At 60.3% G+C, this 24557-nt stretch overlaps 1 protein-coding gene across 1 annotated transcript in view; it reads left to right on the forward strand.

Annotated features, from left to right (window-relative positions):
* The window catches only part of TMEM266 (transmembrane protein 266), a 119421-nt gene extending 97957 nt beyond the window's left edge, over nucleotides 1-21464 (forward strand). Inside the window, exons 8-11 of the mRNA XM_062206390.1 lie at nucleotides 157-272; nucleotides 13077-13266; nucleotides 19470-19532; nucleotides 20863-21464. Coding sequence (XP_062062374.1) covers nucleotides 157-272; nucleotides 13077-13266; nucleotides 19470-19532; nucleotides 20863-21437 — 944 coding nt within the window. The 3' untranslated portion in view covers nucleotides 21438-21464. The remainder of the gene's footprint in view (nucleotides 1-156; nucleotides 273-13076; nucleotides 13267-19469; nucleotides 19533-20862) is intronic.
* Nucleotides 21465-24557: the final 3093 nt, after the last annotated feature.

Below are 24557 nucleotides of genomic sequence, written 5' to 3' on the forward strand. Positions count from 1 at the left end.
AGCCTGCAGGCTGGGCACGGGGCTAAGGCTGTGACTCCCTGAGAGTTTCGGGGTGCTGCCCACTGCCTGGACATTTCCTCCCTGGTCTGCCAGGCCAGCCCCTCCCCCGCGCGAACCTTGCCGCTGCCGAGTTCCTAACTATCCGCTCTCTTCCAGCCTACGTGCTGCCGGTGAAGGTGGAGATGGAGATGGTCATCCAGCAGTACGAGAAGGCCAAGGTCATCCAGGACGAGCAGCTGGAGAGACTGACGCAGATCTGTCAGGAGCAAGGGGTAAGGCGCTGCCACTCACTGCTGCCCCAGGGCCTAAAGCCAGGAGATGCCAGCCTCAGGGCACTCCTCCTGGTCCCCGAGGAACCTGAGGGCCACGACTCCAAGGCCACTGGTGCTCACTGGCCCTACGGCTCCCCAGCCTGGACCTGCCCAGTCGCCAGCCTGACTTTCATCTTCGCAGAGGCCCGGTCTCTAAAGCTGGGCATTGATTCTGCCCCCTGAGGCCCCACGAGTGCCAGTTGCTTGATGAGGGGCTCGGAGGGCCTCTGCCCTCAAGGACAGTGGTGGGCCCTGAGAGGACCTGCCCAGGGCGGCAGCGGCGGGGGTGGGGGGTGGTCCTTGGCTTCCGGGGGAAGGACAGGGCTACTCCGCTTGCCCTATGACCCTGGGAAGCTACGCCCACAGCTGCGTGTCCTATGGTGGCCCGAGGCATGGGCCTTGCAGCACAGCAGAGCCGGCCGCCCCCGGACACCCCTCTCCCCACTGCCAGGAGCTCTTCAGCGGTCCCAGGGCTGAGCCGCTATGTGCCTGCCTGTCTTGTCAAGTTCCTGGCTCATTTGTCTTGTGCATAAACACTCTCAGCCAGCCAAGCCATCACTTACACCCTGGCCGGGACGTGGCCCTGTTCTCACGGGGCTCTGAGTGGCTCAGGGAGTGGGGCGGGCACATGTCAGGGCAGTGGACCTGGTGAGAAGCGTGCTGCACAGGGGACATGCTAGGGACTCTGCATGCCAGCGTGGGATGGGGCTGCATGGAGCTGACCGTGACTGAGTGTGGCACAGTATGGGTGCTGTGTGGAGGACCCCAAGGCCACTCTGAGTGTTAGCAGGGGGTGGGGGTGGGAGGACCAGCAGCCTCCAGTGCTGACAGCGCTGAAGCAGAGGTGGGGCTGCTCAGATGGGAGCTTCTTGGAGCTTTCTGGCTGCCGTTGGAAGACAGGGCAGGAGTGGAGGTCTGGATGGAGGCGGGAGGTTGGAGTCTGCAGTAACCACCGGCGTGAAGGGAGCCCGGGGGGAGGGGGTCTCTTCCCAGGCTGGAAGCTGGTGGGGCGATCCCCAGTCTACCTCTGCTTTGCTGTGCTGGACAATGGGGGAGCCCCGGCACAGCACTGGGTGCACCCCTAGAAATGCACAGCGCCCCACTCCAGCAGAGAAGACTGGCCTGCTACACGCCCCCATCAGCAGTCCATGGGCCACGTGGCCAGAAGAAAATTCCAGGGGCAAGGCCCCTCCCACAGTTTCCTCCTCGACCCTTGTCCTGGGCCCACCACATCCCTGGGACCCCAGGTCCTGGTTTGGTCACTCCCCAGCTATGGTCTCCTCCCCAGGGGGCAGGGGTCTCCCACAGACTCTGCACAGGAAGGAGCCAATAAAGACAGATCCCCCCAGGGGCTCACATCTGGAAAAGAGATGAGCAGAGGCGAGCCAGTTTAATTTGAAAACCACCAGAACCTGTTGTCTTTGTTAGGACAGTGGAGAGTGACAGACGGGCTGGATCCCAGTGGGGCTGTGGCCGGGGCTGGGAAGGTTGCTGACCAGAGCACGGGGCTTCCAGGGGTCACCAGCGAGGCTGCTCCCCGGGGCAAGGCAGAGACATTGCATCTTTGGCTGCACTTTGAGACCTAACTGGGTGGCCAGCACCCTAGAGATGAGACTGTCAGCCCAGGAATGTCACTTCTGGCCTTAGAGGGAGCAGCTTGTGGAAAGGCTAAGAAGAGACTTTGAAGGCAGACCTGGGTTCCAAGCCTGCTCGGCCCCTTCCTGGCCTGTGGCTGTGGGCACAGATGAGACCCCTAAGGGCCTTGTTTCCCAAAACTGAAAAATGGGCATTTTCATAAAATCCTTCAAGGATGGTTCTTAGGCTACTTAGCCTAAAGCTCGGCCTGTGATAAACTCCTGGGAGCCTCACCTGCCCTGCACACCTGTTTCAGGAATAAGAGAACTCGAAGTGAGGGCTGTGTGGATGCACAAAAGCACACAGAAGTAGATCCAGGTGTTGTACCCGTGAGATCCAGGTTGTACCTGTGAGATCCAGGTGTTGTACCTGTGAGATCCAGGTGTGTTCGTGAGATCCAGGTGTCGTACTTGTGAGATCCAGGTGTTGTACCTGTGAGATCCAGGTTGTACCTGTGAGATCCAGGTTGTACCTGTGAGATCCAGGTGTTGTACCTGTGAGATCCAGGTTGTACCTGTGAGATCCAGGTGTTGTACCTGTGAGATCCAGGTGTCGTACTTGTGAGATCCAGGTGTGTTCATGAGATCTAGATACTGTACCTGTGAGATCCAGGTGCTGTACCTGTGAGATCCAGGTGCTGTACCTGTTAGATCCAGGTGTGTTCGTGAGATCCAGGTGTCATACTCGTGAGATCCAGGTGTTGTACCTGTGAGATCCAGGTTGTACCTGTGAGATCCAGGTGTTGTACCTGTGAGATCCAGGTGTCGTACCTGTGAGATCCAGGTGTGTTCGTGAGATCCAGGTGTCGTACTTGTGAGATCCAGGTGTTGTACCTGTGAGATCCAGGTGTTGTACCTGTGAGATCCAGATATTGTACCTGTGATATCCAGGTGTGTTTGTGAGTTCCAGATGTTGTACCTGTGAGATCCAGGTGTGTTCATGAGATCCAGGTGCTGTACCTGTGAGATCCAGGTGTGTTCATGAGATCCAGGTGCTGTACCTGTGAGATCCAGGTGTGTTCGTGAGATCCAGGTGTCGTACTTGTGAGATCCAGGTGTTGTACCTGTGAGATCCAGGTTGTACCTGTGAGATCCAGGTGTCGTACTTGTGAGATCCAGGTGTTGTACCTGTGAGATCCAGGTGTCGTACTTGTGAGATCCAGGTGTTGTACCTGTGAGATCCAGGTTGTACCTGTGAGATCCAGGTGTTGTACCTGTGAGATCCAGGTTGTACCTGTGAGATCCAGGTGTGTTCATGAGATCCAGGTGCTGTACCTGTGAGATCCAGGTGTTGTACCTGTGAGATCCAGGTGTCGTTCTTGTGAGATCCAGGTGTTGTACCTGTGAGATCCAGGTTGTACCTGTGAGATCCAGGTGTTGTACCTGTGAGATCCAGGTTGTACCTGTGAGATCCAGGTATTGTACCTGTGATATCCAGGTGTGTTTGTGAGTTCCAGATGTTGTACCCGTGAGATCCAGGTTGTACCTGTGAGATCCAGGTGTGTTCGTGAGATCCAAGTGTTGTACCTGTGAGATCCAGGTGTTGTACTCATGAGATCCAAATGTTGGAGTGAGGAACCAGAGGTGGGAATTGAACCCTGGGGTTGCCCACCCTGGCCTTGGTGGCTCTGAGGAGCGCTGGTCAGGTGTAGGTTTTCGGGTTCCAGGCGGGAAGACCACAGCGGTTGGGTGCGTTCCATGCCCTTGGAGTCACATCCGGCTTCTCCCTGTCGGGACTCACAGGAGAGTACCTGCTGTTTGTCAGGGCTTGCCGTTGCTGTAAAGTCACTTTTGTTTGCGTCTTAGCTTTTCCACAAGATTAACCTGCTCCTCGCTGTGACCCTGCAGAGAGTTCTGGGTGCCATGGCATGCCAGCCTGGCATGAACACCTGGTCCATTCCATCCCCTGTGCTGTGGGCAGCCTGTGACCACGCCCACCGTGCCTCAGCCCCTGGGGTCCAGAGGTGGGCAGAGGTGGGCCCAGTGTTGCACAGCACTTCGGCCTCCGTCCACCCCAGTGCTCGGACAGGGCGACGAGATTTCCTGCTTCCTTCACCCCCAGCGTCTCTCCTGAGCACTGGCACACCCCAGCCTTACCCCACTCCCTCCTGGAAAGGGGAGGAAGCCTGGGAGAGTCAGCCTTCCATCCCCTGCGCCTCTGGTGAGCCTGCCCCCTGCTGTGTCGCAAGCCCATTGTCTCTGCCCCCAACTTGACAGCCTTTCAGCTGGAGGGTCCTTCCCCAGATTATTTTGTTCTCTGCCTGGATCTTGGCCAGAGTGTCCCAGAGCTCATGGGACCGGCCACAGCTGGGTTCCAGAAGCGGGATGGGCATCGCTGGCCTTCCGGGAGGGACAGTGGGGACTTTCCATCTCTTCCACTGTGCTGCCAGCTTCGGAAGCCAAAGCTCTGGCACCGCCCACGGAGCTGGGTGCTCTGCTTCCGAGGTTGGCTGCACACCCGTGCCCAGGCTCTTACTCTGATTCCGAAATGTCCTCCAAGTCCTTCAAGCTTTGCACAAGTTTTTGGCACAAAACAGTGAGAGCCAACCAGGCACACATGGGCGCTCATTTCTCTTCATTTCTTAGTCCTGTCCACCCTGAGACCGGTGGCAAAACACTGAGGGCCATGGGGTCCAGCCAGGGCGATGGGAGCCTGGGAGGCCAGCAGAACCTGCAACGGCCTGGGCTGTGAGTGCAGGCAGTATGGAGGGGCAGAGAAAGTCTTTGTACAGGGCAAGGCCAGCAGGGTCCACCCCCAGCGTCCCCAGTGACCCCTTGGCTCCTTAATCCCTGGCTGTCAACCCTGCATTTGGACAAATGGAGATAACGAGGATCAAGTTAAGTACCATCAATAAGGTCTGGCAGGGGCCGGCGTTGTGACACAGTGGGCTAAGCCGCTGCCTGTGATGTCACCGTCCCACATAGGCACCGGTTCATGTCCCGATTGTTCCACTTCCAATCCAGCTCCCTGCAAATGCACCTGGGAAAGTAATGGAAGATGGTCCAAGTGCTTGAGCCCTGCACCCACATGGGAGACCCAGATGGAGCTCCTGGATCCTGGCTTCAGGGTGGCCAGCCCTGGCTATTATGGCCATTATGTGAAGGGCAGAGTGACACCATACAGAGAGAGCTTTGATCTGCTGGTTCACTCCAGAAATGGATTTTGCACCAAAATTAACTTCTGTCTTTTTTTAAAAGATGTATTCATTTATTTGAAAGACAGAGTTATGGAGAGAGAGAGAGAGAGAGAGAGAGAGAGAGAGAGAGAGAGAGATCTTCCATCTGCTGGTTCACTCCCCAAAGCTGCAACAGCAGGGTTGGGCCAGGCCAAAGCCAGGAGCCAGAAACTCCATCTGGGTCTCCCATGTGGGTGCAGGGGCCCAGGGACTTGGGCCATCTTCTGCAGCCTTCCCAGGTGCATTGGCAGGGAGCTGCATCACAGCCTGGTGCAGGCTACAGGGAGCGGGACGTGTCCCCCACATCCCCTTGGCCTCCTGGCCCCTGCTGGGCTGTGGCGCCTTCCTCCGCTGAGCCTTGTCCACTCAGTGGCCAAGCAAGGAGCATGAAGAATAGGACTCAGCAGGTTTTGATTGGCCAGGCCTGCAAGTGGTGACATTACTCCCGCCCCCAGTGAGTGGGCAGGACACAGTGACAGCAGATGCTGTCAGGAGCGGTGTGTGTGCCCAGGAAGGAGAGCGGTCACATGTGCGGTGACCTCATCCAGACCCTGAGCCCAGGGCCCGACGACTGTCCCCACCCTGGCACGGCAGGAGGCACAGTGGCACGTGTGACAGTCCTTGCTGGAGAAGCTGGTCCCCCGGCCTGTCTCCTGGAGAAATCACTGCTAGTCCTGTCCCCAGGCCCTGGGCTTTTCTGATGGAGGAAGACAGAGGGGAGCGGTGGCGACATCACGCCCTTGCTCGCCATCCACGCCGGCTGTGCGGGGGGCCGGAGCAGATGTGGTGGGAGGTGTGAGAGACCTGACTGGGAACCAGGGCTCCTGGCCTGCTCCGGCCTCTCTCTGCACCCTATTGCTCCCCTGGGAGAATGCCCAAGACTCTGCATAAATTGCTTAGCTTTGAGGTTGCCCCCGCAGCTCAGAGAAGGCGCTGAGGGGCAGGAATAGCAGAAAAGGTTCCTGCCCTGGCTCCAGGGAGTGTCTCCCCTCCCGCAGGGGCCACAGCCCCCAACTCGGGACAACGGCTTTTGGTACCTGGAATATTCTAGATCTCTAGCCACTGTGGGAAGTGAAGAGTGTGTGTGTGTGTGTGTGTGTGTTTAACGTGGAAGTGATTTGTAAAACAGCTGATAGCTTCAATGACAAGCCTATTTAGCTGATAAAATTAGCTATCAGAGGAATAAGTTATGTTATTCTTTTGCCATAATTTAAATTTATGGCCAACTACCCGCCATCCTCACAGTGGATGGAAAGGGGCCAAGGTCCATCTCAGCCTCTGCCTGCACCTAAATCATCCCTTTGCAACTGCCTCCGATTTTTATTGTTACCAACAACGGTGAGGCTAATGGAAATAAACACTGGGTGCCGTGCCAGCAGCAGATGGGTTGGAAGGCAGGGCAGCCGGAGCAGACAGCACTAATAGGATGGAGCAGAGTTATTGCTATTGCATTAGGTACCATCGAGCTCCTGGCCAAAGTGTGCATCGATCAGGCCGAGGCCCGTGTCAACTGGACTCCACAGCCAGCCCATTAAAGGTAGAGCAGCACTGGGTGTGGCTGCCCGGCCGCTGGGGAAGGGGGGGTCTGGGCCCACCTGGGCGTGCATTAAAAGCCTGGCCCCGTGGAAGGGGCCTGACTCACTCCAGTAATGCACGCTGAGGGCTTCCCTGCGGATCCCGGCTGATCTGGCCCCGTTCCCAGGTTAGAAATGCTAATGACGTGCCTTAGGTGGGGCTGGGGATGGTCTTGTGGTTTTTTTTTTTTTTCCCCTACTTGGCCTGTTTGCCAGTGGAAGATTTGCTCCATTTTGTCCTCAATGCCATGATCATCTTTTTTTTTCCCTAAGGGCTGTGCTGGTTCTTCCTGCTTCAAGTGTGGGCCTAGGTGGGGACTTTTTGGTTTTTATCTTTTCTTAGGAGTGTCTTAGGAGTTTCTAGAACTGGTGGCTTGATGTGGCTCCTTAGATGTTGGAAGTTCTTGGCCATGATTTTTTTATTTATCGCTTCTGTGCCATTCTCTCGTTCCTCTCCTCCTGGGGCTCCAGGTGTGTGTATGTTACATTGTTTGAGCAAGGCTCCCAGCTCTCTTATACACTGCCCTGCTCCCCGTTCCCCGCCGCCCCCTCTCTGTCTCCTGGCTGCAAGTTCTGATTATTTTCTAGAAAACTTTAAGCTTAACAACCCTGTCTTCTACTATGTCCAATATACTGTGAACCCCATCCAACTGGATAATATATATATGTAGGTATGATATATAATATATAGTATTATATATTATATATATATTATACATACTATATATAATGGTGTGTAATGTATCACATATGTTAAGTTTCTCAAATTTTGATCTGACTCCTTCTAATTTTGATTCTAATTCTCTGCAGAAACATTGCATTTATTTTGTCCATCTTTTCCCCTATTTTCTTTAACATATTAATATTATTTTTTAAAAAAAGATTTTTGTTTATTTGAAAGGCAGAGAGATCTTCCATCTGCTGGTTCACTCCCCAAATGGTCTCAACAGCCAGGGCTGGTCCAGGCTGATACTGAGAACTAGGAGCTTCATCTGGGTCTCCCATGTGGGTGGCAGGGACCCAAGCGCCTGGGCCATCATCTGCTGCCTTCCCTGGCACATTAGCAGGGAGCTGGACCAGAACTGGAGCAGCTGGGAGTCAAACTGGTTCTCGGTTATGGTATGCTGGCATCACAGGTGGTGGCTTAACCCACTGTGCCATAATGCTGACCCCTAATCAGAGTTATTTTATAACTCGTGCTGTGGACTACATGTTGTTGATGATACACAGAGATTCCGGGTTGAGTTATGTTCCTATGGAAAGTCGGTTCTCTGGGATGGGCCATTTCAGCCGGAAGCAGGGGACAGCGCCGAGAGCCACCTGGCGCTTGTACTTCATCCCCTCCCAAGCACTGACCTGGAGCCAGTGCGGAGCTCACCATACACTCAGAACTCAGCTCATCCAGTGGTCTTGTTGGCCACACAGTGAAACTGAGGCCCAGAGGGAGACAGGGACTTCCTCAGAGCCAGGGTGCAGTCGGGTGGGAGGCCCCCGGGATCCCTGCTCTGTCCTGGCCCCTGTGGCCATCGGGCGGCCCGCACTCAGCTTGAGTGACGTCCGTCTTGCTCAGAAGGCTGGGCCCTGGGGGCTGGAAGGCAGGGCATGGGCCACTGTGAAGCCCTGTCTCTCCTCTATCCTGTCCCCAGCACAGAGGCGCCTTCCCACCGCGGGGCCCTGACGGGCTAGGATCCCTTGACGACCTGCCAGTCAACCCGGAGATGCACACGTGGCCTTGCTGAGCAGAGACTGGATCAGGAGCCCCGCTCGGAGGGTCTCGGTAGGACCCTCTGGGGCTGTCACAGCAGTGGCCTGAGCTCAGAGCCACTTGGCCTGTCTGCAGCACCCATCCAAGGAGTCGGTCGCTCCTCGGGGTGACAGCTGAGCTCAGCCAGGCACTCCCACCCTCTGGGTAGGAAGCTCGGAGAAATCTGAAACTGGGTGCCCACTCCCTCACCCCATCCCAGCCCTTGCCACGTGCCATGTGCCACGTGCCGACACTGTCCGTCCTGAGTACTGCTCTCACCTCCACCTCCAGTCTCCACCTGGCCCAGATCCGGTCATCTGTGGGCTGGACCGCTGCAGTAGGCGGCCACTGTCCACTCTGCCACCCACGTGGTCCCTTCACAGCCCAGTCACTGCACAGCCACCTCCACCACTCCAGCCTACAAGACAAAACATCCCGGTGGCTTCTTGCTGCTCTTTAAATCAAGGCAGACATCCATAACACACCTTGCTCTGGCTACAAGGCTCGGCCTGTGTAGCCCCCGGAGCCCTAGCCCCTCTGGCCTACCGGGCCTCTGTCTTATAGCACCTGCTGCCCACACCAGCCCAGGGCCGGCCCTCGTGACTCCAGGAGAGACATGTCCCCATCACCTGCACTCACCTCTAGGCTGGGGAAGGCATCCTCATCCCCACACAGGGAATAGAATTTGCACATGGCCCCTTGCCTTGTCCGGCTTCTTAGTGAATGACAGAATGAATGAATAATTGTGGACCCCACACGTGGAACTGGTCACTTCAGCTCCAGACATCTTTCTGTGTACGTGCATGCCTGGGTCTGCATGTGGGGGCCTGGGCCGGGCAAGCCCTGGCCTCTGGCTGTCTGGCCTGACTCCCAGAGGGACAGCTCCATATCAATTACAGGCCATCAATAATGCATCCGCTCAGAGTGGCCAGGAAGCCATTAGCTGGGCCTGCAGGGCCAGATGCATGGCCTTGGAGAAAGTGGACGGGGTGTGCCCATGGGAAGTTCAGATCATCCAGGTCGGGAGGGGCTCCCAGCCCAGCAGAGCCTGGGAGGGTGGCCTCACAGGCCCTCCATGACCTCTGAGACCGGCTGCCAGAGGGTGGCTCACACACTCCCCACCCTGCACAAAAGGTCACCCAGGAATGAGCCAGCCCTGCTTTCTCAGCCTCTGAGCTAAGTGCTTGGTTTTGAGGGCCAGAGTCCGAGACCAGAAATTAGGGCTGAGTCTGGGACCAGGGTCAGAGTTCACTGTATAACCAGGATCAGGGCTCAGAGCATGACCAGGGTCAGGTCTCAGAATGTGGCCAGGATCAGGGCTCAGAGCATGATCAGGGTCAGGTCTCAGAATGTGGCCAGGATCAGGGCTCAGAGCATGACCAGGGTCAGTTCTCAGAATGTGGCCAGGATCAGGGCTCAGTGAATGACCAGGGTCAAGGCTCAGTATATGACCAGGGTCAGGTCTGTGTGTGTGACCAGGGTCAGAATCTAACATGCCTGAGGCTCCTGGTCTCAGCTTTGGGCTAAGGTTACGGCTCAGTTTACAGCTGGAGTTAGGGCTCAGTCTAAACACAGCTAACTAGTTTCACTCCTCCGCTTATTACTTTCTCTTCAATAGTATTTATTGGGTGCCTCCTGTGCACCAGGCACTAAAACAGACCGGGTCCCTGCTCCCTGGAGATGTGTTCTGTTGGGGGACAAGGGAGGCGGCAGGGTGGGGCTTGTGCGAGCCGCCTGCACACTTCCTCCCAGTTCCCGGTGCCATTTGAAATCACCGTGGTGAGAGGGTTCACGCCTCACACTCCTCTCCAGCACACTGTTCACGGGGGGCGAGAGAGGCGGAAACTGGAGGTCCTGAAGGAATAGCTATGTGATCTCCTCCCATAAACACCATTCAAATGACAAGAAGGACAGAATCATGAATGCACAGGACTTCCCTTGAGGTCCTGTCCGCCAGGACAAGGTGGGTAGGAGGTGTTGGTAGACAGACAGGAAAGCCATGACTGACCCAGCAGACCGAAGACGGCAGGATTAACAACTGTGGCACCTGCAGCGGGGGCCACAGCGCCTCGTCCTCCTGTCAGAGCCCCTGGGAGTCCGGGAGGAAGGAGGTGGGGTGTGCAGCTGACCGCAGGGCAGGGGGTTGGTGCAAAGCCTGCACACAGGGGTGGGCGTTTGGTGCAGAGGTTAAGACACCCCATGGGATGCCCGCATGCCTGCATCCTGTACCGGAGTGCTTGGTTCGAGTGCCGGCTCCTCTGCTTCTGACCCAGCTCCCTGCTAACGCACACCCTGGGAGGCAGCAAGTGATGGCTCAAGTACTGGGTCCCTGCCGCCCATGCGGAAGACTTGGTTGGAGTTCTGGGATCTGGTTGTTGCAGGCATTTGAGGAGTGACCCATCTCTGTCTCTCTCGAGATAAATAGACTTCTAAAAATGGAGATAAATAGACTTTTCTATTTTTTTTTTTTTGACAGGCAGAGTTAGACAGTGAGAGAGAGACAGAGAGAAAGGTCTTCCTTCTGTTGGTTCACCGCTCAAGTGGCCGTTACGGCCGGTGCTGCACTGATCTGGAGCCAGGAGCCAGGTGCTTCCTCCTGGTCTCCCATGCAGGTGCAGGGCCCAAGCACCTAGGCCATCCTCCACTGCCTTCCCAGGCCACAGCAGAGAACTGGACTGGAAGAGGGGCAACTGGGACAAAACCGGCGCCCCAACCGGGACTAGAACCCAGGGTGCCGGCGCCGCAGGTGGAGGATTAGCCTAGTGAGCCACAGCGCTGGCCGATTAATAGACTTTTCAAAAGTCTGCTCACAAAATATTCAAGCTGGGTTAGGCAGGGACTTGGGGAGAGGTGCATTCTCATTCCCCACCCCCAGCCCAGCTCCAGAGGTTTGGGCACAGAGCTGAAGAACTTTCCAGAAAACCTGAGCAGTCCCAGAGACAAAACCTGCAGATTGTGGCCGGTGCCGTGGCTCACATGGTTAATCCTCCACCTGCAGCGCCGGCATCCCATATGGGCGCCGGGTTCTAGTCCTGGTTGCCCCTCTTCCAGTCCAGCTCTCTGTTGTGGCCCAGGAGTGCAGTGGAGGATGGCCCAAGTGCTGGGGCCCCTGCACCTGCTTGGGAGACCTGGAAGAAGCACCTGGCTCCTGGCTTCGGATTGGCGCAGCGCCAGCCGTAACGGTCATATGGGGGGGGGGGGTGAACCAACGGAAGGAAGACCTTTCTCTCTCTCTCTCACTCTCTATAACTCTGTGAAATAAAAAAAAAAAAAAAAAAAAAAAAAAAAAAAAAAAAAAAAAAAAAAAAAAAACCTGCAGATACTGACAGAGGGAAGTGGCCTGGCACCAGCTTGCTGGTTCAGTGATTGCTTTTAATTGTGTGCGTGCTTGACTCTGCTAAAGAGGAAAAGTGTAGTAAAACATTACAGCCAACGCAGCAAAACATCAGAAGGTGGTAAGTGCGAGGCCAGGGACTGAAGCAGGCTGATGTGACCCGGGGCCTGGGCAGCTGTCTCCCACAGGGAGTCCAGGAAAGCCCTTCTGAGGGGAGCCAGCTGGGGCGTGCAACAGAGCAGCAGCCTGGGAAGTGGCCCTGACAGCGCACAGGCTTGGTGTCTGAAAGGGGCAGGAGGCTTGCGGGGTGGGGCTGGTGATGGGAGACTGGGCGAGAGTGCTAGCCAGGTGGGCACCGCCAGACCGTGCACCTGCAGGGCTCAGAGGTGTGGCTGTTTGACCATGGGAGGTGGTGAGCCGTGGAGCTCTGTGGCCAGGGGTGTCACGGTCCGCTGTGGGCGTGTGAGAGTCTCGTGATTCCAGCTGGAGACGGGGGGTGGAGGATGAGGCTGTGGCTATCGGGGTGCACAGGTGCGGGGATGGAGGTGGTGAGTAGGCAGTGGTGGACGGCGCTCAGGGGTGGACCTGGACTTGGGGACAGGCTGGATGTTGGGGAGAGGGAATGCGAGGAAGCAAAGGAGGTGCCTGCATTTTCGGCTCCAGCTGAGTTGAAGACGCCCGAGGAGAGGTTCCCGGAGACAGCGAGGGGCCCTGTTTCTACCAGCTTGAGTTTGCAGCCGGGCATCCCAGTTTGCGGGCTGCCTTCGCAGGCAGTGGGAGGTGCAGGTCTGACATTCAAGAGAGGGTCGCGGCAGGAGCTGTACATTTGGCCACCACCACTTGCAGCAGGGAGGGGGCCTCCTGGGGCAGGTGCGGGGGCGAAGGGGGGAAGATGGGGGGTGCCACTGTGCTGGCTCCACGCGCCAGGTGGCAGTCAAGGCATCGCTTGGCGCCCAGCCCCGCCCTTCCCCTAGGGGTCCAGGGAGGCCACTGAGTGCCAACAACCAGCCCCAGCCACAGACTCAGGAGACGTCTGGAAGCCTTTTCGAGGCTCCCCCAACAAAGCAATAAACCAAAATAAAAACATGTGCGGCTTTGACAAAACCCTTGTGATGCAACCCACATCCTCAAAGAGGCAAGAACCCGGGGACCCGAGGCTGGGGAGGTGCAGAGACAAGCGCAAGGCCCTGCGGCCAGCGCCCCCCTCCCGATGACACCAAGCAGGGCAGTCACTTCGCCGATTGGCCCATCCGGCCGGCCCACTCCTCCGCAGTGGACCCACCCGGCCCTTCTCCCTCTGCAGTTTGAAATCCGGCAGCTGCGCGCACACCTGGCGCAGCAGGACCTGGACTTGGCCGCTGAGCGCGAGGCGGCGCTGCAGGCCCCACACGTGCTCCGCCAGCCGCGCAGCCGCTACAAGGTGGTGGAGGCCGGCGCGTGGGACGAGGAGACGGCGGCCGAGAGCGTCGTGGAGGAGCTGCGGCCCTCGCCAGGTGAGCAGTGAGCCCTGCCCGCGGCCTCCCCTCGCTCCCTCCCGGGGATTGGCACCCCCTTCCCTCTCCCAGCCCCTCCCTGCGTCTGGCCCCACTAGCTGCCTGTGGGGTTGGCTGCCCTGGGTGGAATGCACATGTCCACAAGTGTCCGGAACCAAAGCCAGGCCCTGGGACGACATTTGCCTCGCGTGGGTCCCAGCAGCCTGCTTCCTCACCCTGGCTCAGTTCCCCAGGCCGGAGCTCGTGGAATCTACATTGTCATTCTTTGCCCAAATTCCCCTGGAAGGCGGCCGATTCACGGTCGCAGGGCCCATCCCGGGGTCTTCCGCCTTGGCCTGCCCAGAGCAGCCCTCCTGCATCTCAGCATTTCCAGGACAGCACCCCTGTCCCTCTCGGGGTCCCCAGCTCCAGAGATAACGGCACAGAGACCCCAGAGGCCCGATGCCACCTATGGGCCCAGCAGGAGCCAGGCTCCGGGCGCAGAGGGTCCACAAGCCGACCAAGCCTCTCAGGTGATCCTACGCCCCGCAGTGGAGTGGTGAGGCTGGAGGCCTCCTGCCTGTCCCTCCTGCTCCCCTCTGGGCAGCCCCTCATGGAGGAGGAAGGAGGCAGGAGCAGGACGGAGAAAGCTGGGCAGAGTCAGAAGCCGCCCACGGTAAACTTGACCACTGTGTGTCACATGGGGGCTGTGCTGTTCCTTCCCACCCTCCTGGCCATTGCTGGGGGGTAAGGGTCTGCACAAGGCAGGCTCTGTGCCCCCCCCCCCCATACAGGTGCCGTATGCACCCCGGACACAGCTGCAAACGTGCCTCCCAGCCAGTGGGAGCCCCCTCCCCGACTAGGTGCACACCTGCTCCACACCTCCGCAGCCTATACAGCCCCCTCTCCCAGCCCCCCTCCTTCAGCCAGGCCCCCAGCATCCCCAGTAGCACAGCCAGCGCCATGGAGCAGAGAGGAGAACCCGAGGGCCCGTGAGAGGCACCTGAGTCACAGCTCCAGGGGCTCCAGGGACACAGGGCACACCCCAGCTGAGCTCTGAGACCGGGAGCTGTGTCCAGGGAGGCATTAGTGATATTAAAAATTACAGCTGCACAAACTCGGGGCATTCTCTCTGGAGACGAAGGGAGGGCAGCCTTTGTTGCTAACTGACCTCTGGGTCCACTGTGCACACAACAGAACCCCACAGGCAGTCCAGGGGGGCACCTGCAGATGTGAGTCCCAGCAGCCCTGGGCAGGGCCAGCCTCACCCCGCCCAGCTCCCCCTGGACGGGGGAGCGCCAGCCGGAGAGGAGGAAGCGGCTCTCAAGAGATGCCAGCGGGTCCCAGACACCGCCAAACAGCTTCTGTTTAGACTTGTGCTAGTCACAAATCATTTTTAAAACTTGGGCTGCAGAGTTCCAGGCTTTGGGGCCTGCCAAGTTCATTGTGCCCCTGTGTAGTCATTAATACTTCTCTCCCGAATTTATTAGTCTTAAAGCCTGCCCATAACTTAGGAATTACAGCCCCTGCGGGGAGTGCCACGGATTTCGCTGTGTGTCACTGTGAACCCTGTCCATCTTCACTGAGGACTGGTCATTCACTCCTATGTTCATCTTTCATGCCTGGTATACAGTTGGTGCTCAGAAAACATAAGTGCCCTCCCTTAGTGACGACTGTTAGGCCATGCGGTAGCATGTTGGGAGTGGGAGCCCCAGGCTAGGAATTAGGGCGTACCCCTGTGCTTTGGGGCCTAGGTCTCCCCGGGGGTCGGGGTGGGCACTGCAGCCTGGGCAGCCTGGCTGGTCACCACCTCCAGGAGGCCTCTGGGCTGACCCACATCCCTGTCCTCCTCTCTGGGCTCCACCCAAGGCGAGGCCCAGGACAAGTGCTGCCACCTTCCACACTGGAGGCCTTGGGAAGATCCATGGGCTGGGATTGCAAAGTGCTCACACCCAGGGACGGAGGCACCCTGCGGCCTCGGAGACGCCAGGCCAGCAGCGAGCACATGGGCTGGGGGCAGGGGGCTGAGGGGTGGCTAGACCAGGTGCTCAGCATCTCAGACAATCACTGCTGTTCGGTCCGCAGTGGCCGGGTGCTTGTTAGCCCGGTTTTATGGGTGAGAGGCGGAAGCCCAGAGCAGCCCGAAGGCATCTGCCCAAGGCTAGGGCCGGCCCCTGCATCTGCTTCCCCTGCTAAGGGCTACATTAGGGTGGTCCTTCCTCCCTGCCCCTCAGGCCCCTATGGGCTGCTCCCGGCAGGACCCTAGGGCTCCCAAGTGCCAGCTCAGACGCTGGGGCTACAGATTATTCCAAGGTGGGAGACTGACTGTGAGGCCTGGTCCTTAGCTCCCTCCCTGGGCCCCAGCTCCGTGCCTCCAGAGCAGGGGTGCTGTGGGGGGTGGGGGGAGTGTAGGTCCCCAGCTGCATTTACTCCAAATTCTTGGCTTTTGTGTGAGAGACACACTCAAAGCAGAAACACAGATGTAGGTGCAAGAATAGGCACAGGACAGGTTAAAGAGACAGTACACACTCAGGAGTGCTGGCAACCTGGTGAGGGGTCACCCCACCCCAGTTGGGTTGCTCCCTTTATTGGGTAGGGGTAACTGAAGATATAAATGGGGTTTGGGCAGGGCTCCGTGCACTCGGTCACCTCTGGGAAGGTGTCCTGGGGTCTCCACGTGGAGCTCGGCTCACACATGACCATCGCATTGTCTTGTGCGTGGTGGAGGGGCGAGGCTTAGGTGCATCATGGGAAGTGCGTGTGCCGAATCGGGGCTGCAGCAGGAACACTGCTGGCCGGCCCTTGGCTCCTTTTCCCTCGCTGGCCCAACCACAGTCCTCTGTCCGGTCCGCCCTGGTGGGACCTGGCCAGTGCAGGCTCTGTGCTAAGTACCAGGGAGACAGAGTGAGTAAAATGTAACTGCTGCCCTCTGAGGTGCTGGGGCCCCTGTGTGGGTGGGGACAGAAGGCCAGCCCGAATGGTGTGCCCTGGGAGAGGAGGGCCCCGGGGCCCACAGGATCGGGGAGCAGCACGGGCAGGACGAGGGGCGGAAGGGTGATCTGTGAGGCCGACCTGAGGCTGGACCGTCGCAAGTCGGGGAGCTGGTAAGGAAAGCGAGGGCACCCAGAAGACAGCCACGGTCAGCAAGGCGGAGTCTGGGAGAGAGAGGAGGAGGAGCAGGAGGGGAACCGATTCTATTCCGGACGTGTTGAGTCACAGGGAGTTGGAGGGCATCCAGGAGGCGCCGTCCGGGACGGTCGGCCGGGCCAGTCGGCACCTCGGGACACGTGTCTGAGCTGAAGGTCACCTGGCCTGGCTTATTTGTAGCAACCGTTTGGCTGAAGATGTGAGCCTCTGGAAGTGCAGTGTTCACACACAGGCAGGAGGGGGCTCCCAGCGGCTGCCCTCAGGGCTGTGTGAGTCCCGGCTGGCACAGGGAAGCCGCTGGCTTCTCTCTGAGTGAGCAGAGCGGGGCAGTCGGGAGCACACTACAGGGATGCCAGGGATGCCGGGCTGTGTTAGGGAAGGGCACTGACCGCGCCCTGCAGGGTGGTGGTGACCACTGGGCTTCTGTGTGTGAAGTCTGAGGCCCGGGCTGGAGCTCTGCTGGGCACACAGCAAGCACTGGCGTCCACCTCCTCCTGCCCCAGGCCACGGCCCCACGGGCAGCCGTGTGTGCAAAGGCTGGAAGGCCAGGGGTGGGCGCTGCCTGGACAGTCAGTGTGGGGACGTCAGTCAGCTGGGCTGTGCAGAAACAGGCTTGTCCTCGGCCCCTTGTGGAAGGCGGGGCCAGGCTCTGCAAGGCGGGAGGGCCTCTCCCGGCTAAGTGGAGATGGGCTGCCGGACCCAGGAGTGGGTGCCCAGGGACCTGGCAAAGGGCCGGGCATGCTGTGACCCTACTGAGCCCAAGGGTAAGGACCAGCGGCGGGAGGTGCAGTCCCCAGAGGTGTGCGGGCTGTGGTGGAATGGGCCTCCCTGAGCAGGCACTGAGCTGACTCCTGCTCTGGGGCATAGGAGGGTGTCCCAGGTCCCTTCCCACCCTTCTCTGTCACCCCCTGGGACTACAGAGCCAGCTCGGCCAACCGCGGCACAATCTGTGTGACCCTGGCCGGCCAGTGTCAGGGAGAACCCAGGTCTGGGTTTTTCTCGTCCACCTTGGGCTACCTCCTGCCTCTCCTGGGGATACTTGGGTGGGGCTTGGGGTTCTGCCCACACCGCACGGCCCTCCTGCAGCTGAGGCCCCCACAGCCCCTCTGCTCCCCGAGAGCGGCAACCTTAGGCACCTCCCACTTCCCAGGGCGGCGGCAGAGCCGGCAGCACTTCCAAGCACGGGCGTGAGCAGCCGCGTGTGGGCCTCCTGTTGCCGGCTGATCAGGGAGCAGGGCCTGGGGCCAGCCTGGGGCCCCTCCCTCAGCTCCTACATCAGTGGGAAACACACCTCTGACCGCAGGCATTTAGAGATCAGAAGAGGCCAAAAAAGCTTTTAAGAGCTGGGCCTGTGCATGCGCGGCCATGCAGCCTCCCCACGGCAGGGCCGGCTGGCTTCTCGGGTGCCTGCAGCAGGAGGCCTCAGGACGGACGCCTTGGGTCTGGTCCCCTGCAGACGGCGTGGGCTCTGGCCTGGTGCCAGCTCCGGGTTTGCAGCGTCCCCACGAACCACTGTGGAGAACAGCGGCCACTGCCCCCATTTTACAGACTGGGAGACTGAGGCTCGGAGACAGACAGGGGCTGGGCTGAGGCTGGAAGTCAGGCTCCATTCCGACCCCGGTCACGGCCCCGGGGCTCAGGACGAGTTGCCAGACGCGCTGGGGGTCCTCGTCCTGTCGCTGTCCAAGCCCTGCCAGGTCCCTCCTGATGATCGCTTGACCCCATCGCTCCCTCTGGCCTTCTCCTCTCCCCTGGTCTCCCAGCCCCACTTCCAGCCCCTTCCAACACAGCTTTCCCCACACCCTGGGAGTGACCCCTCCCAGTCACACCTGACCATGCCCAAATGTCCGTCCAGTGGTGTTGCCGTTGAGTTCTCAACAATGTTGCAGTGGATTCGTTTCTGAGAGGAGGAGCGTGGTGGGGCAAGAGGCGCCGAGTCACCACACAGACCCCGGGAGTCGGGCGAAAGCGGGCCAGAGGCGGGCAGCCCGAAGACTCGTTTATTTGAGTTAGTACAACAGCTTATATAGCCAAGACCAGCCAATCCGATCAAGGGGCTGTCTATGCCCCAACCAATCACAGCCTGTTGCCACGCAGTTTCCAAAGCCATCCAATCACAGCCTGTTGCCAGTCAGGCTCTTGTTGCCAGGCAGTTTCTGAAACCATCCAATCACGGCCTGCCGTCAGTCAGGCTCTGTTGTCATGTGGTTTCCGAAGCCATCCAATCACGGCCTGTTGCCAGGCAGTTTCTGTTGTCAGCGGCCATCTTAGCATGACCTTTTCACCTCAGTGGCCATCTTGGCATGAACTTTTCACCTCAGCAGCTATCTTGATATGACCTTTTCACCTCATTCCACCACACAGTGGCCCCTCAATGCCCTTGGGATGAGGCCCCAAGGTGAGCCCCCACACCTGCTTCTTTTTTCTGCTCCCAGCCCACTCTGAGAATCTCCCCTCTGCTCCCCTCATTGGGGCAAGGATCCTGTTCCCACCTCACCTCCCTGTACCCGACAGCTCGTCACCTGCGTGTGACAGTTACTGGGCACCCAGCAGGCACAGGAAGTGTACAGGGGGTGGCATAGAGTGGGGTGATTCCCAGCGCCATGCACCTGCCCTGGCCCCTTTCCTGGACTGCCTGTCACCGTGGTTGGTGACACCTGAGCACCTGCTGGCCGGGTGTTCCCGCCGCCGGGATTTTGAGCCCCTGCCCCGAGTGCAGCATCTCTGGTCACCCCGGGAGCCTCGGCTGCTGTCAAGGTCCACATCCCTGTCTCAGAGACGCAGACACGGAGGCCCGGGAAGGCGTGGGCCCTGTCGGGGTCAGCTACGGAGGCAGCTGCTGCACCAGAACCTGCTCTTCGGGTCCCCCGGTCCCCAGTGCAGCCCAGCCCCTGGGGCAGATGAGATGGGGCCCCCCGCGGCCATCACACGCACATAGAGGGCTTGGGCGAGCTGGGTGCTCGTCTCAGGGCCATGGGCATGGCGGGGGTGTGGGGGAGGGATGTCCTAGCCCAGCCCCTCCTCTTGGGCTGTCTGGGAGCTGTCACACTCACCCTTCTCTGCCCCCCGCCCTGCAGAAGCGGCACTGAAAGATGACATGAACAGCTACATCAGTCAGTACTACAACGGGCCCAGCAGTGGTAAGTCCGGGGCGGGGAATCTGTGACCCCAGCAACCCCCAGGCCCCGAGTCGGGCCGCCGGGGCCTGACTTCAGACATCAAGGCCTGCCCTTCCCATGGTGCCTGGGAACGGCTCCAGGTTGAGATTCTCGGGGCTCCCGGCACACCCAGTGCTAGAGCTGGAGGAGCTGCAGATCCGGGCCGCATTCCTGTGTGATTCCCAGCTCCTTCTGGTGCCTGAGTCTCGGGGAGGCCTGGCGGGAGGGCTTAGAAATGGTGCCCAGGCCCTCAGCCTTTGCTCTCTGCTTCACCAGGGTCTAGAGTTTGGACCCCACAGCCCTTACATCCTGTGTGTCCCCCGGTAAGGCTGGGATGTGGTGGGGACAGGCATAGTATTCGGCAAGTGTCCTTTTCCACCTGTGAGCCCCTGAAACCTCTTCTGCTAGTTGGAGAGACCACCGTCTCCATCCCCCACAATGCTGGGGAGAAACGCCCCACGCCACCCTCTGTCACTCAGCCCCTTGGTCCAGCTGGCCTGAAGAACGGCAGAGCGCCCCCTGACGGCTGGCCATGCTTCCCGAGAGCTCCACCCATATTCTGGAGGGCCCACGGGCTCCTGGTGCACCCTGCCCCACACGCGGGCCTGCTTATTTATTTATTTGAAAGGCAAAGATCTCCTATCCACGACAGCTAGAGCTGGGAGCTGGGAACCGAATCCAGGTTTCCCACGTGGGTGGCAGGGACTCAAGTTCTGGAGCCATCACCTGCTGCTTCCCGGGAACGTCTTAGCAGGGAGCCAGAGGCAGGGGCGGGGCAGCGCCGGGTCTCAAACCCAGGCACTCACTCGGAGGCGGGATGCTGGCGTCCCTCGCTGCCTCTGACCTGCTGCCCCAGATGCCACTCTCCCTGTGAATCCCACGTTCCTTGCCCCAGCACCCGGTGCTTTCTCGCTTGGTGGCGAAGAGCCCAGAGTCTCTGGTTTAAAGCAAGCCGCGGAGGACCACGGAGGGCAGGTTGTCTGTGTCCCTGCCGCCAGCTCTCAGGGTCACCCCCAGCTTTTCTAGAACACACTGGCTGCCAGCACAGAGCACAGCCGGCTCCCGGAGCTCCCGCCTGCGTGTCCGGAGGCACAGCCAGTGAGCCAGGTGTCCTCACTGGGGTGCGGGAAGCTGGGCAGGCACGGTTTTCCCCGGTGTGGTGGTGAATACTGACAACTGGAGCCAAGAGCCGCCACCCTGCAGTCCGCCCACAGGCCCAGCTCCCACGCCTGCGTGGCCCCGACCGGTGCTCCTCAGGACCCCGGAAGCGAGGCAGGGTGGGGTGTCACCGGTACGCCCTCCTTTCTTGCAGACAGCGGCGTCCCCGAGGCAGCTGTGTGCGTGGTCACCACGGCCGCCATCGACATTCACCAGCCCAACGTCTCCTCCGACCTCTTCTCAGTGGACGCGGCCCCGAAGCGGGGCGGCGACGGCACCTGCGCCAGCGCCACGTCCGAGAGCGCCTCCCGCTCTGCCCGCAGCTCCGTCACCCGGGCCCAGAGTGCCAGCAGCCAGACGCTGGGCTCCTCCACGGACTGCAGCACTGCCCGCGATGAGCCGTCCTCGGAGCCAGGCCCCTGTCCCCTGCCGCTGCCGCCGCCGCCACCCCCACAGCAGCCAAGGGCGGTCCAGGACCTGCTGTCCTCCTTGTCGGAGGACCCCTGCCCACCCCAGAGGGCCTTGGACCTGGGCCCCCGGGCCCCGCTCAGCCCTGCGGGCTCGGCTCCCACCAGCCCTGAGCTGGGGCACAGGGTGTGTCTGTTCAACCAGAAGAACCAGGAGGCCTTCCGGGCCTTTCCCACCCAGCCAGTCATGCCGGCCCTGCAGGACAAGTGCAGGCCTTTGGAACCCAAAGAGCAGAAGCTGCACCGGGTCCCCGAGGCCTAGGGCCCCCAGGCAGGCTGGCGGGGAGGAGGGGACAAAGCCATCTCGCCGCAGTTCCGGGACCCCAGAGGCTGCCACGGGCCGCCTGGCCTCCCGCAGGGTGCTGCCTGCCCCTGGGGAGGTGACGCCAGGCCAGAGGCCACGTGCCTCAGACCTCAGAGCCCAGAGCCGGCGCCTCTTCTCGCCCTGTTCCAGGGGAAGGCGGTGCTCAGGGCGGGTTTTGTTTTGTTTTTAACCATTTTTACAAAAACCAGCCTGTGGCCTAGCTTCAGCAGGGTGGAGAGCGAGGACCAGCTCGGCCTCTTCCGCTGCCTTTGTTCCCGACGCCCGCCTGGGACCCTCGGGAGCAGCACTGTGAGCAGGGGCTGGAGCCCCACCCCCAAGCCGACCCAGGAGTCCTGGTGCGCACGTGCGTGTGTGTGCGTGTGGGGGGGTGACACCGCCAGAGCCCACCCCCAAGCTGTGTTTCCCAGGAGTCCTGGCGCGTGTGTGCGTGTGCGTGCGTGTGTGGGTGGGTGCGTGCGTGTATGTGGGGGTGACACCGCCACAGCCCACCTCCAAGCCGTGTTTCCCAGGAGTCCTGGTGCGCACATGCGTGTGTGTGCGTGTGGGGGGGTGACACCGCCAGAGCCCACCCCCAAGCCGTGTTTCCCAGGAGTCCTGGCGTGTGTGTGCGTGCGTGTGTGGGTGGGTGCGTGCGTGTATGTGGGGGTGACACCGCCACAGCCCACCCCCAAGCCGTGTTTCCCAGGAGTCCTGGCGCGTGTGTGTGTGTGTGGGTGGGTGGGTGCGTACGTGTATGTGGGGGTGACACCGCCACAGCCCACCTCCAAGCCGTATTTCCCAGGAGTCCTGGCGTGTGTGTGCGTGTGTGGGTGGGTGCGTGCGTGTATGTGGGGGTGACACCGCCAGAGCCCACCCCCAAGCCGTGTTTCCCAGGAGTCCTGGCGCGTGTGTGCGTGTGCGTGCGTGTGTGTGCGTGTGCGTGCGTGTATGTGGGGGTGACACCGCCACAGCCCACCCCCATGCCTGTCCCGTCCGTCTTCATTCTCTCATTTCGGCATGGGCATCCCAGAGACAGACCTCGTTTTCACCGTCACAGGACATCTGGGGGGGGGGGGGAATCTGGAGGGGGCGGGGGGCTGGGGGGCTGGGGGTGGCCATTCCCCACCGTGGCTTGAATAATAAAAACCAGCTGCACTGACAGCCCCCGAGGTGCAGCAGTTGTCTTTTGGGGCTGGCCGACTGCATGGCCACCCAAGGAGCCCTTGGAGGCCTTGTCAGAGTGGGAGGAGCCTGGGACCAGGGACAGGAAGCTCCCCCACAGCCTGGCTGTGGGACCCTGCACGGGTCCCCTCCCATTCAGCCTTCCTCATTGGCACTCGCAGTCCCAGGTGTCGTCCCTGGGGTCCCCAAGGCCAGCAGGGCCAACCCTGGCCCCGGCCTCCAGCCCACTGCCCCGCTCTCCCTCCAGTTCCCAGCCAGTGCCACCATCTGGCCAGGTAGGAACAAGCGTGCTTGCTTTTCTCTTGGTCCCCTGTGGAAAGGCACACATCCTGTCGGCCTGTCCCCAGCCTGTCACGACGGTGCTCAGGCCCTGGTCCTCACTGGCCCCGCCTCCAAGCCAGGTCTCCCCAGCCCAAAAGGCTTCAAGGGCTCTCTGTCCCCATGGCCACCGGGCTTTCTTCAGGACAACCTAAGCGTGGCTCCAGCGCCTGCGAGCTGGCTCGCGTCTCCTCACCCAACCTGTCCTGTCTCCACCTTTGGGTGATTCTCTGTGCTTGGTCCACCTCTGCCTGCCTCCCCTACTGGCCCCCAAGAGAAGCGATGGGGCCCAAGTCCCACGAGACCTCAAAACCCTGTACAGGGCCACCGCCCTGGCACGGAGCCACGTGGGGAGGATGGTGGAACTGGGAGAAAGGGCGGAAGACTTCACGTGCAGACCAAGGGCGCCCTCCTGACTCAGTGAAGAGAGAGCAGTGGTCAGGGAGGGCGCCAAGGGCATTAGAGGCCGAGGAAACGTGAGGTCAGACGCAAGCACGAGAGGCCCTGAGACTGGAGCCGGTTCTGCCTGGCGCTGTGCTGGGCACCAGGGCTGCCGGGGCCAGAGCTGCAGGAAGCCCAGCGGTCACTCTGGGCTTTGGCGACACGATGGCTTGGAGAGCATGGTGGGATTTGTAGTCTGTGGGGCGGAGCCAGTGGGGTCGGTTAACTGGATCTCCACCCTCTGGACGGTACACAGCAGCCTCCCCAGCCAGGCCCGGCTTGCCGAGCCGTGCCCAGGCCTCTCTGCCAAGCTCCCCAGCAGGTCAACGAGAGCCAGTGCCAGAGGACAGTGCAGGCCCCAGGGGCTGCCAGCACCGGCGTCTGCTGTGGACCTCTGCTCCAGAGAGGCAGCATGGGATAGGGACAGGGAGGGCAGCCACGGCTAAGACACTAGGCAAGCGGCTGCTGTCCTCTGCCTCCGTGGCCCCATCTAGGAAGTCTGTGGGGAAGCCCTTCCTGTTTTGTGTTCCCTGTCCTTTGGTAAGAGCTGCCTCTCTGGAAGCTGATTTCCTGGGGGACATCTAGCCTCTCCAGCCTGAGCCGGCACCATCACCTTCCTGCTGCCCTGGGGTGACTGCACAGGCAGGCGAGGGCTGGGGACAGGGGTCACAGGGTCCCTGCCTCGGAGGGCAGAGCCCGCTATAGTCACGTGCAGGGAGACACAGGCCTTACAGCGGAGGAGGCAAAGGCAGGGAGACTTGGGAAGGAGAGACGCCAGGGCCAGGGGCCGGTGTCAGGGCACAGCGGGTTATGGTACCAGCTGTGTGTCTGTGCTGTTCCCGAGATCAGCTGAGATGGGGTGGGCCCAACGCCCACTGGAAACGCGAGCAGGAGCCGGGCACTGCTTCCCTGGCTGGCAGAATGTCGTAAAACCATTTACCCCAAAGAGGAGTGCAGGTGGAGACGGGGCGCAGCGACACCGGCAGGGTAATGACAGGGCAGGCCGCTTGGGGACAGGGGCATGGGAGGGAGGGGGCACACAGAGAAGATCTGGAGGGTAGGGCCTGTCCCTAGAGGCCCTGAATGCTGGCCGAGCCTGGCCGAGCACACAGAGGGGCTGTGGGAATGACAGGAGCC

The sequence above is a fragment of the Lepus europaeus genome, chromosome 11 (assembly GCF_033115175.1).
Source record: "Lepus europaeus isolate LE1 chromosome 11, mLepTim1.pri, whole genome shotgun sequence".
NCBI classification, from domain to species: Eukaryota; Metazoa; Chordata; class Mammalia; order Lagomorpha; family Leporidae; genus Lepus; species Lepus europaeus.